Raw genomic sequence first — 17,127 nt, 5'->3', positions numbered from 1 at the left:
ATGAGCACACACACAGGAAGCAGGAGGACCGGTCACCAGTGCTGTGCTGTACTATGAGCAGTGGGGGCTGGTTTGTCAGACCCAAGAGGAAGGCTGGCATCTCCTCTGACAACACTGCCAGTAGAAACTAAAACCAGGGACTGCACGCCGGGTAGTACACTTTCTGTGATGCCCCAGTCAGTCCACACAGTAGCCCTCTCACTGCCTGCCTAGACCGTCGCCATCAGGTGTCACTACCTACTGCCATGCTTTCGTTTGGGGACTGTCTCCCCTCCCCCACGCCAGTCCCCCTGCCAGTCCTGACCCTGACGTGTCCCCAGAGCCTCAAGTGAGAGCTCAACAAGGCTAAGGTCTGAACACGGTACACTGGGCCGAGTCGTGGAAAACGCTGCTCGCTTCCTTCATTTGCAGCTCATCTTACGCCTCAGAGACCAGAAAGGGATAGTCAGGAACTTTTTAGGGCACTAAGAGTGGACAGATCATTTTTCAACACAAACTCACTAGTAATGAGTCCATTTTAACACTATGCTCAAGGAAGGTCCTGGAAAACAACAACACACATGTCAGAGCCTGAACCCAGTGGAGGATATTTTCTTCAGGTATTATACTACTGATTCTTAAAAAAGGTATGTATTTTGGGACCAGCAGTTGGCCTAATGGCTATGTCGCTGGACTCCCACGTAGTCGACTGCGGTTCGAGTCCTGGACCCGGTGGCTTAAACTCACGCCAGGCGCGTGTGCATGTGTGCGTGCCCAAGATCCTGAGAGGGGAATGGAGGAGAAGGGACTGAGGTGTGGCCATCCCTCCTGGGGGGGGATTTCTCGCTTTCTGTCTCTCTGTCTGTCTGGTGAGCACTCAGGCCCTGTAGCAAAAACCTCTCCCCCCAAAAAAGGTATGTATTTTAAGCTTTTACGCTTACGATTTTCGTTCATGATAGAAGGCACGTGCATGCACATGGTGGGGAAACTTCTGACAGGGTCTCGTCAAACTGTGCCCCACGCTTGCCCTGGCCCTTGAGCTCACCAGGATTTGGGGCACACATGTACAAACTTGGTGTGTTTTCAGGCTGACCTGGGAACTGAACCCAAACCCACGCACTAACCTGCCAACTACACCACCAGGTTGGGCCAAGCTGTGTTTTTCTTAGAGGTATTCAGGAGCCAGCAGGTGACGTAGTGGTTGGGGTGCTGGACCATAATCGCCCATGTGGCTGACTGTGGTTCGAGCCCCAGATCTGGCAGCTTGAAACTGTGTGTCCCCAGGTGTATGCGCATGCATGCCCCACATCCTGAGAGGAGTATGGAGAAGGATTATGGCATGGCCAATCACCCCTTTGGAGTGATAGCTCACTTTCTGTCTCTCTTTGTCTCTCCAGTGAGCACACACCCTATAGCAAAAATCTCTCTCTAAAAAAAAAGAACAAGAAAAAGGAAGAAGAAGATGAATGAGATGGTTCCACAAGCAAGTAAAAGAAGTAGGTCATGGGCCAGTCAGGGGTCTGGTGGTGAAGGCAGCAGGATCCCACATGGCCAACGGTACAGTTTAAGGCTCAGACTCAGCAGCTTAAAAAAAAAACACTAGGTGCATGTGTTGTGGGCACATGCATGCCCAAAATCCTGAGAGGAAAATGGAGAAGGAATTGTGGTAAGGCTATTCCCCCTGGGGGTGCTTTCTAACTTCCTCTGACAAGTATGCGTAGCCTGTAGCAAATCAAAACAGATAAAAGCAAGCACGCACGCAGGCTGCACCGCAGTACGGATAAAAGGGACGCTCGGGCGCAGCGTGGTGGGACAAAACCAGCGCTCTTTCTTCGGTGCGTTTGACTCTGGCTTCTAAATTTCTACACTAAATCTATACCAACTATGCACTTAAAAAAAAAGCAGTAAAAAAACCAAAGCTTTTTATTCTTACTAAGCTGAAATTTAAGTCATAAGAGACATCTGAGGATCTGCTGTGACTTGCTCCACCTGTGGTGAGAACCAAAGGCATTCCATGTGTTGAAACCTTATACTTAGAGACATTAGAATCATGTGGTAACGAGATTATTCTGAATTTTAAAAACGTGTTTAATTGGCCAAAATAGCTGCCAATGCCTAACAAACCATAAGTGAAGTATTATCTTCCCAAATGGGTTTACTTCCTTGCATTATGAACTTTTATTTGAAATCCAGACAATCTATAAGTGGTGAAACAGACAAGGATCTAGTTGCTGTGTTTGGGGTCTGGTCTCCACACAGGACCACCAGGCTTCCCCAGGTCTGTCCTCACGCAGCTGACAGAAACCACAGGCCGTACTCCTGAGGAATGGGGCTGGGGATGTGAACTTGGGAATCGTGAAGATGAAGGCAATTTGTGAAGCCAGGAGGCTGGAAGATGGGCAGGGAACAGAAGGAAACCGAGACCTGTGGCCCGGTGGTAGGGGTGGCAGCTCAGGAACTGAAGGGGCAACTGCAGGGATGTAGGAAAGGCAAGCAGGGTCCTAGAAGCCAGCCTGCTGGAGCCGTTCCAGACAGGCCTCACCACAGCGAGGGCCCCAGGAAGCAGCAGGGCTTCCTACCACAAGCTTACTGGTGGTGGAGACGTTGAAAGCTGCTGTGCTCTCTTAACACACGAGGGGGCACAGCAGCCCAAGGCATCCCCCCGCACCTCTGCACCACTGTCAGTCAAGGCCCGTGTGGTTACATACACGTCACTAACGGCTGAGGTGACCTGCAGGTTCAGCACTCAGGCCTGAGTGTGTGCTGCCCCCGTCTGTGACCCTTTGCTCACTCTCTGCCAAGTGGGCAGGACTCACGGACTGACAGAGGTCCCCTGGGAAGTGCCAGCTCCTATTCAGCAGCCATGTCAGACACTGGAAGTGGAGAGTCTGACTGGGTAACGCGGCCTTTGCCGCAGCAGCTGTCTCCAGGGCAGTTTTCCCCAGAAGGAAAGCCAGAGTCCAAGTTCAAGGCATGAGGCTGGTTAAGCACGCTCACCCAGACTGGCACACTGACGAGTTGGGTGCCACTCCTTGTACGTCTACCAACTTTCGAGGTGTTTCAGAGAGAGACCTGGGCCAGGTGGGAGCAGGGTGGTGGGGCAGCTGACCCCCAAGGCCCTCTGTACAGTCTGGGTTTCAGATCCACCAACTTGAGAAACATGTCAGATGCTTGTGTGTGCCCAAAATCGCAAAACGGGAGGTGAAGAAAGGATTGCGATGCACTGCGTTTGGTATACAGCAGAAAAGAGAGGAGATGATAAATCTAGACGCCCATTTTGCTTCTAACAACATGCGGGAAACACATATCCAGAGTTATTGCAAGTCAACACTGAAAAAGCAGCATGTGTTTACAACCATGGGGCACTCACATTATCTCTCTCAGCAACGTATCGGAGAACAAGTCCTAGGACTTCTGCAGCGGCTGCATATACTTCTTTGTATTTCACAAAGGACATATTACTGACCAAAGCTTGAAAGTATCTACAACAAATACCAAAGATAAATACACATAAAATAGTCCATTCTTTTGTTTGACATAAAAACATAACAATTTTCCTCTTTGTATCATATTAATAACACAAATTCAGAAAACACAACCACAAAACACGATGCGAATGACTTCTGTGAGTACATACAGTTTGTGTATAGTTAAGGGCACCCAGAGGGAACAGGAAGTCCATTCCTGTACATGGAGTCCACACAATGCCAGATACTCCAAAACTTTCAAGGCAAGAATGAGCTACCATCCAAGATCACAAAGCCACCAGAGATCGGGCACAGAGTGGCTATGAAGCAAACACTGGATTCAGAAGTCCTCACTAACAGAACAAAACTCCTTACTGAAGGCACCTCCCTCCTAAGAGGGAATGACCCTACGTTTGGGGCAGGGCAGGGTCCAACAGGGGGAGAACAGAGAGGAGGAAAGAAAAATTCATGGCTGTGAGCCCTGAAATGAATCCTTGCATGGATCCTGAGTTAGTTTCAGGGGTAAATATTGAAAATACCAGGTTAGAAAATAAGAAGGAAAATACTCAGCACCTCTTTTGCTGATGTGCACATAAAAAAGTTGCACAAAATTTTGAAAACTGACATTCCTCATTTACACTGGACAGATTACTTTCCCCAAATGACTTCTACATCCAACTTCCTAATCTAGGTTTTTTTTTTTACATGACCCATGTAAAAAAATACATTTGTCAAAACTGAACCATACTCCAGCTGGTCAATCCAATTCAGGTGGTCCTGAACCTAAAAAAAGAGTCAAAGCACAGTACGTACTTGGTACTCTCAACACCACACTTCGGGTCATAGGGAGGCAAGTTGTTGGCCATCACGATACCCAGCAACTGAATCCCTACTGAATTGTCCTTTGAATTAGGGTCTTTACTGGAAAACTTCTCAAATATTAACCTGAAACATAAGCACAAAGGAGAAAATAGAGATTGTCATATAATAAAATGGGAAACAGGAAGCCAAACAGAACTTTCTAAAGCTGATCGGTTCCACTCCGCTTGTTACGTACTCCAGTTACCCTCCTTTGTGACATAGCGGTTTTCTATGTCTTAGTCTAGTTGCTGCCCACATTCTCCCTTAACAGATAGTAAAACGTTCTGTGAGTTTTATCTTGGCTCAGGCCACATTGAGAGCATCAAAGAATTCCCACAGCCCTCCCCTGAGCCCTGCATAGGGAAGCCTAGAGGTGAGCTGAGGGTGGGGAAGGGACTTCTGGAGGGTGCAGCTCCGCCTGGGGCTTCTGCCTCTTAATCACTGGGCAGAGGTTTCCTTAGATGCAATCCACACCCTTGTAAATGGGCTCAATTTCTACGTTCCCTTACGTTTCACTGTGATCACCCCTTACTATTGTTTACGCTCCTCTCTATTTGCAATTGTCAGGGGGCCATGCACTGACCAAAGATGGAGATGGAGAAAGAAAGAACCCCCAAGGGGGAATGGTCATGCAGCAATTCCACCTCCATTTCTCCGTCCTGTCGGGGATGGGGTACACATGCACACAAGCACCTAGAACGCTCTTCAAGCTAACCAACAGGCTCCAGAGTTGGCCCAATACAGTTCATGTTCACTTTCTTTTTTTTCCCTTTATTTTGGAGAGGTTTTTGCTATAGGGCGTGTGCACTTGCGAGAACCCCCCCTCCCCCCAGGGAGGTGGGGGATGGCCATGCGGCAATCCCTTCTCCTCCATTCTCCTCTTGGGATCTTGGGCACACACGCATGTGCACTGGTGCAAGTTTAAGCCGCTGAATCCAGGGCTCAAACCATGATCGACTACATGGGAGTCCAGCGACACAGCCATTATGCCAACTGCTGGTCCCTTAACTTAAGTTTCTAAGCAATATTGCAGATACTAGTAAATATATACCTGTAAGGGATGGATAAACAATCCTTCCAGCATTCAACAAGAGTCTTTATGATTTCAAGGTTGTGTCTAAACACGGCTCTTTTTGGATGAAATACATGTTTAATTAGGAAATGAAGCAATCGATTTGCTAATACTTCATCTTTAGGAACCCCCTGAAAAGGTAGAAAATGTTATATTAATATGCAACATTCCAATCTGGAAAAAAAAATTTGGGGGGGAAAGGTTTTTGCTATAGGGCATGTGTGCTCACCAGAAAGACAGAGAGACAAAGAGACAGAAAGCGAGAAATCACCCCCCCAGGGAGGATGGCCAAGCTGCAATTCCTTCTTCTCCGTTCTCCTCTTAGGATCTTGGGCACGCACGCACACGTGCCTGACATGAGTTTAAGCCACCGGGTCTGGGACTTGAACTGTGGTCGGCTCCATGGGAGTCCAGCGACATAGCCATTAAGTCAACTACTGGTCCCAGAAAAAACATTTTTTCAATCTACTTGTAAAAAAAATCTGCTGTCTCCCTGAGGAGTCTGCCTCCTGGTTAAACTGCAAGTGACCTTCCAGGGCTGACCACAGGTGTTGGCAGGCCTTAGGGAACCACCTCCCAAAGCAACCTATGCTGCAGCCTCTGAAGAAGGTGCTCAGGACTGGGGCCGGGACCTGCTCTCCAAGTGCCGGCCAGGCCCCTTTTGTGAGGCTGCAGGCAGAGGTCCCCTGCAGGTGCTTCTACTGGACTCACCATGGGGCAGGAGGAGGATAGTGAACACTGTCCCCACCTGACTTGGCATCAGTCCTTCTCTACTCCAAGCCCTCCCACTTCACCTCAGAGTCCACAAAACTGCCGCTGCCTTCTGTGCACACTCCTCAACACTAAGACCACCCAGGTCTGTGCTGACATGCCTGGCCCTGGCCCAGTGCGCCATTCCACAGGGAAATGGAATGGTGCTCTCCCTCCAGTTTAGCTTCTTGTTTATGCCACTTCAGCGAGTGATACAGGCTTCTGTTTGGCCGTCTCTGGCCCTCCTGTGGCTCTGATCGGCTACACCTGGAAGTCCTCCTTTCTTGAGCTTAGCTGAGCTCCTAACATCTACGCAAGTCTTCTCCAACAGATTCTATGCTGAACTAAATGCCCTCTTAATTTTTTCATGTTATCAAGCAGGTTACAAATTAGTTTACCATTTAATATTAAAAAATCTAAATCTAGTTACAGTGAAATAAATGATGGGCATATCCAGACAGAAACCTGACAAAGCGATGCTCTTAATATGTTTAATAGACCTTGTCCCACAAAAACCCACTTTTGCACCTGTCAGTGCTCATAGTTTTGAAGGAGGAGGCAAAGCTCCCACAACACAGGTCTATGCTTGTGGGCGCCACTCCACACAGGCTTCGGCACCACACAGTCAGTCACCGGCAGCCACCTCCTTAGCAGTTGCCACCACAGCTTAGAGACAACACTGAATAAATCAGCTGGCTAACACATGCCAAAATATCCAGGGAGTCCAATCACAGCAGAGGCCCTCGGGATCTCATACTCAGGGTCGCCGATATTTATTTAACACGCGATTTTAATAAATCTGTTAGCAAGCTCCTAGCGAGTAAAAGTAACAAACGAAAAAACACCTGACAGTTTAGTAAGAAAAGAGAGGTCAGAAGATTTAGAAGCAGATGGGGAAAAAAAAAAAGTCAAACAGCTTAGAGACAACACTGAATAAATCAGCTGGCTAACACATGCCAAAATATCCAGGGAGTCCAATCACAGCAGAGGCCCTCGGGATCTCATACTCAGGGTCGCCGATATTTATTTAACACGCGATTTTAATAAATCTGTTAGCAAGCTCCTAGCGAGTAAAAGTAACAAACGAAAAAACACCTGACAGTTTAGTAAGAAAAGAGAGGTCAGAAGATTTAGAAGCAGATGGGGAAAAAAAAAAAGTCAAAAGACGGAAAAAAAAAAAAAAAAAAAAAAAAAAAAACACAAGAGGCCCAAAAATGACCAAAACAGTCTGAGGCCATTTAGAGCAGGAACACCACCTGAGATGACAATGCTAGAAATGTGACTAACTCGTGGAGAGGCACTTGCACCTTCACATGCTCAACAGGATATCAGCAAAGAAACAAGATAATTCCACACAAAAGCTATTGCAGTCCTTACTGTGGGAGTGGCGAGGTTTGTCCAGGAGAGAATGGTGGCCACTATCTCAACCACCATGTAGTGAATTCCCTCTCCACCACTGTTCTCGGAAACAGCCAGCTGCAGCAAGGGGCTGAGCCAGGACTTTGCGTACGGACGGAAGACCTACGAGGGATTTCAAAAGTCATATCATCAGAGAATTGTGATGAATAATTCTTATTAATATAGGAATATACACTCTTACCACCTAAAACTTTATGTTATGATTTGACCTAAACCTAAAACAGACATAAATTCTAACAATTACCCACTTAGTCAAATTAGATTCTCTCTTGGATTCTCTCTGTGGCCTCCTAAAACAACTTTATAGAAATGGAATAACTGTAGATCTTTGCATTGCTTAAAACCCTTCTGATATAATAGTGCTTATAGAAATCAAAAATGGATTCTATATCAACCCTCTGTTCTACCTAAATAGTACACAGCTACAGGAAATGCTAATTTATATTATGGAAATGTGCAGACATATGGAAGTGAGATTATAAAATTAGGTAAGCAGAAATGGTTAAATTTTTTTCATTTATTCCAATACTGCAAAAGTCATTCTTTATAAACTTCACAAGTTTAAGATCTGTGAAACCTTAATAAAATATATCCATACACTAAATTGCATTTAATTATGCTAGGAATTGAAGGACTATGACTCTTTACTAGAAAAAAACAGACTAAAGATGATAATCCCAACTGCTGCCTACCTCTGAAACTACTTTCTTCTTCAAATATGTTTCAGCTACTCTCACAGTGTTATCTGTGGCCTCAAATCTTCCTGCACTATATACCCATAAGCTAAAACAGACAAACGACTCTGAGCATACTCCTCAATTTCTGTAGCCTTATTTAAGAATTAAAAATACAAAATTCTTTACTATGTTATTGAACTGTAACAAATATCTTAACACTGAAAATTTTTTAAGTAAATGCAAATATAAGGGAACTTCAAAAAGCTCACGGAAAAACAGAAGTATGAGCCAATTTCTGTGCTAACATATTTCGGAATCCATGCATAATTTTCTCAGACTATGTACTTCCCATAAACATACTGAAAACCCCTCACACAAGGTCTGTGAAGACCTCTAGAATACCTCTAGGAACCACCACATGGGTTGCTCTGGTCTTCAGATGTGTGTGCACACTGCTCCAGATCTCAGAAGCACCTCAGCACACACATGTGCAAACACATAGGGGGGCACTTGTGCATACACACACACACACATGCACACTCACATGCCAACACAGTACAGCAGGCATCTTTGCTCGCCAGCCAGGTTGGCACTTGGTGGATCATAAGCTAGAAATCCCATGTGACCCTGAGCATCACGGACTCAACTGCAGACCCAATCGCTGTCACATTTCTAAGCACAGGATGTGACCGTACTTGGATGTGGGGTCTTCACTAGTAATCAAGGGAAAGTGAGGTCTGAGAGAGGGCCCCAATCTGATGAGTGGGACCCTTACAAAAAGGGAAAATAAGAGACAGAAGCACAGGGGAAGATGACGGGGAGCAATGGGAAGAACTCCACCTGCATACCATGCGACCAAGGCCACCAGCAGCTGGAAGGGGATCGGCCCAGTTCTCCCTTATAGCCCTGGAAGGCACCAACCCTGCCCACGCATGTGAAGATAAAGGCATCCCAAGTCCTCGAAATACAAAGAATACCAAACAGATTCAACTCTTATACTGACAGGGATAAGTCGACACAGATCAATAATAGTGTTGAATATGAATGGGTTTAATTCCTAAAGAAAAAGACAAAGATTGGCTAAATGGATAACAAACAAGGGCTTTCGATATGCTGCTTAAAAGAAACTCACCTGACTGATAAGGACATACACAGACTGAAAGTGAAGGGCTGGAAAAGTCATTTCATACTAACAGAAAGCAAAAAAAGGCTGAGGTTGTGATACTGCTATCTGATAAAAATAGACTTCAAAATAAATACTGTAAAAAGACAAAAAGTTGGACCAGCAGATGGCATAACGATTACATTGCTGGACTCCCACGTAGTTGACCACATTTCAAGTCCCAGACCAGGCGGCTTCAAACACACCGGGCACATGTGCATGTGTTCCCAAAATCCCAAGAGGAGAATGGAAGAGAAGGGACTGTGGCGTAGCCATCCCTGAAGGTAATTTCTCGCTTTCTGTCTCTCTGGAGAACGCAAGCACTCTATAGCAAAAATCTCTTAAAATAAAAAGAAAGAAAGAAAGAAAGAAAAATATGACATAATATTTAAGAGACTGATCTGCCAATGAGATTTAACAGTTATAAATATCACATACCTAACACCGAGGTACCCAAATAAGTGAAAGAAAGGCTGCAGCATAGAAAGAGAAAGGCAGATTGCACACACTAACTGTTGGAGACTTCAACGCCCCGCGGTCCCCACCAGACAAGTCATCAAGACAAGGAACAAAGAGGCACAGGAGTTAAATGATACCACAAACCAAACATACAGATAGACATTTATAGAACATTCCACCCAACAACTCCAAAATACACATTTTTAAAAATGCAATACCACGTTTTTGAAGACTGCCTACATAATATGGCACAAGGGAAGCCTGTACAAATTTATTGATAGAAGTACAGAGAACTGTATCTAGCATGTTTTCTGACCACAATGGAATTAAATCTGAAACCAACAACAGAAAGAGCCTTCAAAAATACAAATGCAAGGAAACTAAACAATTTACTACTAAACAACTTCAAAACTACTGAAAATATTAACAATGAAATTTTTTAAATTCTTGAAATAAATGGCAATCAAGACATGATTTTCAAAAATCAGTAAAAGCAGTCCCAAGAGGTAAGTACATAGTAGGTAGTGCACAGAAGGCAAAAAAAAAAAAAAAAAAAAAAAATTTTTTTTTGGAGAGATTTTCACTGTAGGGCGCGTGCATTCGCCAGACAGACAGAGAGAGACATAGAGACAGAAAGCAAGAAATCACCCCCCAGGGGGGATGGTCACGCCGCAATCCCTTCTCCTCCATTCTCCTCTCGGGATCTTGGGCACGCACGCACACGCGCCCGGCGTGAGTTTTAAGCCACCGGGTTCGGGACACAAACCACGGTCGACTACGTGGGAGTCCAGCGACATAGCCATTATGCTAACTGCAGGTTCCCCAAAAAAAAAATCTTAATGACACATCTCAAGGAACTAGAAAACCAATACCAAAAACAAAACAAAAAAAAAACAGGGGCCAGCAAGTGGCATAGTGGTTGAGGTGCTGGACTCCCACATGGCCAACTACTTAAAAATCACGCTGTAGGGAACCAGCAGTTAGCGTGATGGCTATGTCGCTGGATTCCCACGTAGTCAACCGCGGTTCGCGTCCCAGACCCGGTGGCTTACAACTCACGCCAGGCGCGTGTGCGTGCGTGCCCAAGATCCTGAGAGGAGAATGGAGGAGAAGGGATTGCGGCGTGACCATCCCCCCTGGGGGGTGATTTCTTGCTTTCTGTCTCTGTCTCTCTCTGTCTGTCTGGCGAGTGCATGCGCCCTGTAGCAAAAACCTCTCCAAAAAAAAAAAAAATCACGCTGTGTAGGACCAGCAGTTAGCGTAATGGCTATGTTGCTGGACTCCCACATAGTTGACCGCGGTTCGCATCCCAGACGCAGTGGCTTAAAACTCACGCCAGGCGCATGTGCATGCGTGCCCAAGATCCCAGAGAATAATGGAGGAGAAGGGATTGCGGCGTGACCATCCCCCCTGGGGGGTGATTTCTTGCATTCTGTTTCTCTCTGTCTGTCTGGCAAGCGCACACGCCCTATAGCAAAAACCTCTTATAAAAAAAGAAAATCACGCTGTGTATGTGTGTGCATGTGTAGAGTGGAGGAGGGATTACAGCGTGACCATTCACCCTGGGGGGGCATTTCTCACCTTCCATGGTTCTGTCTTTCTCTGTCTCTCTCTAGCAAGCATATGCACCACATGGAAAAACTTTTACAAAACAAAAAAAAGCCCAAAACTATTACCAAAAAAAGAATAAAGATCAGAAAAGAAATGAGTGTTAATAGATAATTAAAGAATATAAAAAAAAAAAAAAAATCAACCTAACGACTGGCTTTTTTAGAGGATAAACAGAATCACAAACTGTTAAGTATACTAAGCCAGAAAAACAGAGAATGGAACAAGATAATCAGTAATGTAAGAGGCAATATTACAACATATATAACAAAAATAAAAAAAGATCATGAAAGCATCATCTAAGGGACCAGCAGTTAGTGCAATGTCGCTGGACTTCCATGTAGTTGACTGCGATTCGAGGCCTGGGCCCGGTGGCTTAAACTCACACCAGGTGCGTGTGCGCGTGTGCCCAAATCCCGAAAAGAGGATGGAGGAGCAGGGACTGTGGCATGGCCATCCTTGCTGGAGAGTGACTTCTCACTTTCTGTCTCTCTTTCTCTCTGTCTTTCTGGAGAGCACACATGCCCTATAGCAACAAAAACCTCTCCAAAAAAAGAAGAAAGAATAATCTAAGTGACGGCTCACCAACAAACTACAAACCTAGATGAGATGGATACATTTTGGACACAAACACTTTACCTAGACTGAGTCACAGGAAGACACAAAAAATTTAAGTAGACCAATAGAGTAATGCGATTGAATCAGTAATAAATAATCTCTCAACAAGGAAAAGTCCAGATCTCCATGGCTTAATTTCTTAATTCTAAAAAAGTTTAAAGAATTAATCCCAATTCTTAAACTATTTCTAAGGATCCAAAAGAAAGAACCCTCCCAAACCCATTCTATGAGGCCTCCATCATCTCGGTACCAAAAGCTGCCAAGAACATAACTCCAGACCAATATCCCTGATGAATAACAGATGTGAAAACACTTAACAAGATACTAGCAAGTTAAGTCCAACAGCACAAAAGATTATATACCAGGGTCAGCAGGTGGTGTGGTGGTTAAGGCGTTAGACTCCCACACTGGCCAACACAGACCCAGTGGTTTGAAAATCCTGGGGGGCATGTGTGTCCAAAATCCCAGGAAAAGAATGGAGAAGATGGGATCGTGGCATGGCATCCCCTCAGCAGGTGACATCTCACTCTCTTTTTTTCTCTCTTTCTCTCCAGCAAGTGTATGCCCTGTGGCAAAAATCTAAAAAAAAAATAAAAATTAAAAAAAAATAAAGGTTATATTCCATGACCAGGTAGGCTTGATCCCAAAGATGCAAGGATGGTTCGACATACACATAACAATAAATGTAACATATCATATTAACAAACAGAAAGATAAAAATCAAATGATCATATCAACTGATGTAGAGAAAGTATCTGATAACCTGAAACATCCTTTTATGATTAAGACTCAACAAAATAAATTTAAAAAGGTACATTTCTCAAGACAATAAAAGCCATATGTGACAAACTCATAGCTAACATCATACTAAATGGGAAAAAGCTTAAAGACTTCCTACTAAAAACAGAAAATGACCAGAAAAAGAAAAAAGTCAAAGAGAAAGATACCTGGGTTCAACTAAAGCACCAGTCTGCTTCACCCAGAGAAGCACACTTTGTGAGAACCAATGGAAAGGAGCTTGACTTCTGGGACCTATTCCCTATGAATTCATGTCATGATGGGTGTTAAATATAAACTAATGTGTGGTCTATAAGAAAAAAAAAAAAAGTAGATGCATAGAAGTTACAAACAGTTGTTAGAGAAATGATACGGTACTTACCTCTTCTGTATTAATAACAAGCTTGGCTAAGAAGAGACGGATATTTAATGGTACTGATGAATTTCCTAGTTTGTCGTGAAGAAATTTCATCCAAGCAGGAAGCTCTCTTGGCATTGATCCCTGAAATAAACACTCTGAATTACCCTAAAAGTTAAATAAAATAACCTCATGACTTGATGTAACGAGAAAACAGTGACAGAGTAAGAGACAAACAATGAAAAATGTTTACTTGAAATGAAATTTGGTTTAGTCAATATTAAAAGTTAATTTTCAACACGATACCAATGAACAGCATTAACAGAATGAGGATAGCAGGAAGCACCTCTGCTTCTCCAGGCGGGCACAGCCTCCTGTGCATGTGTTGGACCAGGGCGGTCATGGTGGCCATGCACTCGTGCTGATTGAGCTCGTCCATCTCCAACTCCAGGACGTCGTCTTGGACCACAGGGTCCTGATGTTCCTAAGAGGGAAGATGCCATGATGCACAGTTCTATTAGTGCATCAGGGGACCCAAGATTCTTCTTTTTAACAATACTGTATGAGAAACACTAAGGTAATAACAGTAAATTTGGTAATACCAAATGTGCTTGGTGGAGTTCCTTTAATATTAAACAATTAACAACTAAACAGGACCCCATTCTTCCTTGCACTCCAGGTACCTCCTCCCCTGAAACTGCCTGTGCAGTCTCTCCCTAGACCTTCTTCCAGTGCTGATGAAATCTGATTGGTAAGTCTACAGGATGAAAAGCTGGGACCCAGATCTTCAAACATTCTCCAAATTAACTCTACTTCCCAAGAACTACTGATCCACGGAGACCTGGCTTTCTCTAGTAATAACGGCTTAGCTAACTCCTTTCCTTTGCAAACTTCAACAATATTCTTTTAATATGTGAAATACAATTACCCTTCTCCGAAAATGACCAGTGATAGATTTAGAGTTTTGGGAGTTGTATGAATAGCTCTGAACTCCAGTTGAGAAATCAAATTGACTCATTTCCTCACTCAGACTACTGTCAGCCAAGTAGGACAAGGAAGACATATACTGAGGACCATCTGAAATATAAACCAAGAGAAAACACATATACCCAAACATCATCAGTAAGAAATATATTTTTCTAAGCTCAAATGACATTAAACTTATAGGACACTTTCAACAAAAGTTTTTTCATCAGCCCTGTGATTTTATTTTATTTTTTATTTTGCCAGAGGGCATATGTGCTTGCCAGGAGAGCCAGAGGGGTGGAGGGGGACACGTCTCATAGTGGGACACGTCTACATGCCCAGCATGCTTTTGACCAGGACCATGATCCCATGTGGGATCCAGCTCCCTTAACCACTAGGCCATGGGGTGGCCCAGCTCTTTAATTCCTAATCTATTATCCAGAAAAAAAAAGCAAAAACGGAATGGGGAAAACACCTCCCTATGCTTTTGTCATTACTGACCAGTTATTATCTACTGGATCCAGTTTCTATTAAACTGGATCCAATTTTTTAGATAGGAGTAACAGAACTTAGCATTTAAAATTTTGATCATATACATTTTTTAAAAATGTTTGACCTAGGGTGCATGTGCTCACCAGAGACAGACAGACAGAGAGGGAAAGTGAGAAGTCACCCCCCAGAGGAGATGGCCATGGCTCAATCCTTTCTCCATTCTCCTCTCATGATTTTTGGGAAGGCACACACATGCACCCAGTGTGATTTCTGACCTGGCAGGTCCAGGACTCAAACCAGAGTCAGCCATATGAGATCCAGCTACTTTAACCACCACACCACCTGCTGGACCAATGATGTACTTTTTGCCCATTTAGCTGAACATAAATGTTGGGAAAAAATACTAGGTAATTTAAAATACATAAGAGATTTAGAACTGGGCCCCAATTTTATCTTCAAATCAAGAATGGCAATAAACACTATAAAGAAAAATTGAGCAAAAAATTGCAACAAAGGAGCATGTCAAAGGATATGAGGATAATTTTAAATAGGGAGGCTAGGAAGAGCCTCCTTTAAAGGCTGACATAAAATGAAATGTCATGAGGTGCTATGATATCTGGGGCTAGATAGGAAAGCCAACGGCAGGTACAAACATCTGGGAACAGAAGTATTCTTGTCACCCACAGGAACAGACTGGGACCATACTGCTGGACCAGTGAGCAAGGAGGATAACAGGAGACTTAGCTGCTGATCAGGGCCCAGTCCTAGGCAGCCCTGTCCTGAGGGAGATGGAAGTAGCCAGGAGGTGTGGGACAGGGCAATGTCAGGAGATAACTTACCTTCTAATGCAGACTTCTGAATAGATCTGATTTATATACAGACTTAATCCATATGCAAACAATGAGGCATCAAGGTTATCTCACATTCCTTAAAAAAGTGTAATGTATCTGGAGGCCAGCAGATAGTGTGGTGGTTAAGGTGCTATACTCCCACATGGCCAAAAGCAGTTCAAGTCCTGGACCCGGTAGCTTGAAACTCATGCCAGGCACATGTATGTACATGACCAAAATCCTGAGAGAAGAGATTACGGCATGGCCATTCCCTCTTGGGGAATGATTTCTCACTTTTTCTCTCTTTGACTCTCTAGCACAGCATTTATGGGGGACATTTAAAATTTTGATCATATACATTTTTTAAAAATGTTTGACCTAGGGTGCATGTGCTCACCAGAGACAGACAGACAGAGAGGGAAAGTGAGAAGTCACCCCCCAGAGGAGATGGCCATGGCTCAATCCTTTCTCCATTCTCCTCTCATGATTTTTGGGAAGGCACACACATGCACCCAGTGTGATTTCTGACCTGGCAGGTCCAGGACTCAAACCAGAGTCAGCCATATGAGATCCAGCTACTTTAACCACCACACCACCTGCTGGACCAATGATGTACTTTTTGCCCATTTAGCTGAACATAAATGTTGGGAAAAAATACTAGGTAATTTAAAATACATAAGAGATTTAGAACTGGGCCCCAATTTTATCTTCAAATCAAGAATGGCAATAAACACTATAAAGAAAAATTGAGCAAAAAATTGCAACAAAGGAGCATGTCAAAGGATATGAGGATAATTTTAAATAGGGAGGCTAGGAAGAGCCTCCTTTAAAGGCTGACATAAAATGAAATGTCATGAGGTGCTATGATATCTGGGGCTAGATAGGAAAGCCAACGGCAGGTACAAACATCTGGGAACAGAAGTATTCTTGTCACCCACAGGAACAGACTGGGACCATACTGCTGGACCAGTGAGCAAGGAGGATAACAGGAGACTTAGCTGCTGATCAGGGCCCAGTCCTAGGCAGCCCTGTCCTGAGGGAGATGGAAGTAGCCAGGAGGTGTGGGACAGGGCAATGTCAGGAGATAACTTACCTTCTAATGCAGACTTCTGAATAGATCTGATTTATATACAGACTTAATCCATATGCAAACAATGAGGCATCAAGGTTATCTCACATTCCTTAAAAAAGTGTAATGTATCTGGAGGCCAGCAGATAGTGTGGTGGTTAAGGTGCTATACTCCCACATGGCCAAAAGCAGTTCAAGTCCTGGACCCGGTAGCTTGAAACTCATGCCAGGCACATGTATGTACATGACCAAAATCCTGAGAGAAGAGATTACGGCATGGCCATTCCCTCTTGGGGAATGATTTCTCACTTTTTCTCTCTTTGACTCTCTAGCACAGCATTTATGGGGGAAAAAAAAAAAAAAAAACTAAAAGAAAAATTATGGCGTAACTAAACTCCACCTGGTGACTCTGAAAGCGTTTTATGCAGCTAAATTTAGCTGATTGCATTTTTTTAAATATATCATTGCATTTGCCACTTGAAAATAAAAACGGTTTTCAAACTCAATGTAAATGTTTTCAGGTATTTAAAATTGGGATCCTTCCCTCATCTTGAAAATGTCCT

The 17,127-nt window shown here is 44.0% G+C and overlaps 1 protein-coding gene across 1 annotated transcript in view; it reads right to left on the bottom strand.

Moving 5' to 3' along the window:
• Window positions 1–17,127, bottom strand: part of PRKDC (protein kinase, DNA-activated, catalytic subunit) — a 203,018-nt gene that overhangs the window by 82,005 nt on the left and 103,886 nt on the right. The window contains exons 46-52 of the mRNA XM_006170448.3: window positions 14,136–14,284; window positions 13,554–13,691; window positions 13,232–13,351; window positions 7,507–7,650; window positions 5,359–5,510; window positions 4,260–4,391; window positions 3,350–3,461 (exon numbers count right to left, since the gene is read on the bottom strand). Coding sequence (XP_006170510.1) covers window positions 3,350–3,461; window positions 4,260–4,391; window positions 5,359–5,510; window positions 7,507–7,650; window positions 13,232–13,351; window positions 13,554–13,691; window positions 14,136–14,284 — 947 coding nt within the window. The remainder of the gene's footprint in view (window positions 1–3,349; window positions 3,462–4,259; window positions 4,392–5,358; window positions 5,511–7,506; window positions 7,651–13,231; window positions 13,352–13,553; window positions 13,692–14,135; window positions 14,285–17,127) is intronic.

Source organism: Tupaia chinensis, unplaced genomic scaffold, assembly GCF_000334495.1.
Source record: "Tupaia chinensis unplaced genomic scaffold, TupChi_1.0 Scaffold148488_1, whole genome shotgun sequence".
Lineage (NCBI taxonomy): Eukaryota > Metazoa > Chordata > Mammalia > Scandentia > Tupaiidae > Tupaia > Tupaia belangeri.
The sequence above is the reverse complement of the archived record's forward strand: the minus strand, read 5'-3'. Positions and strand labels throughout refer to the sequence as shown.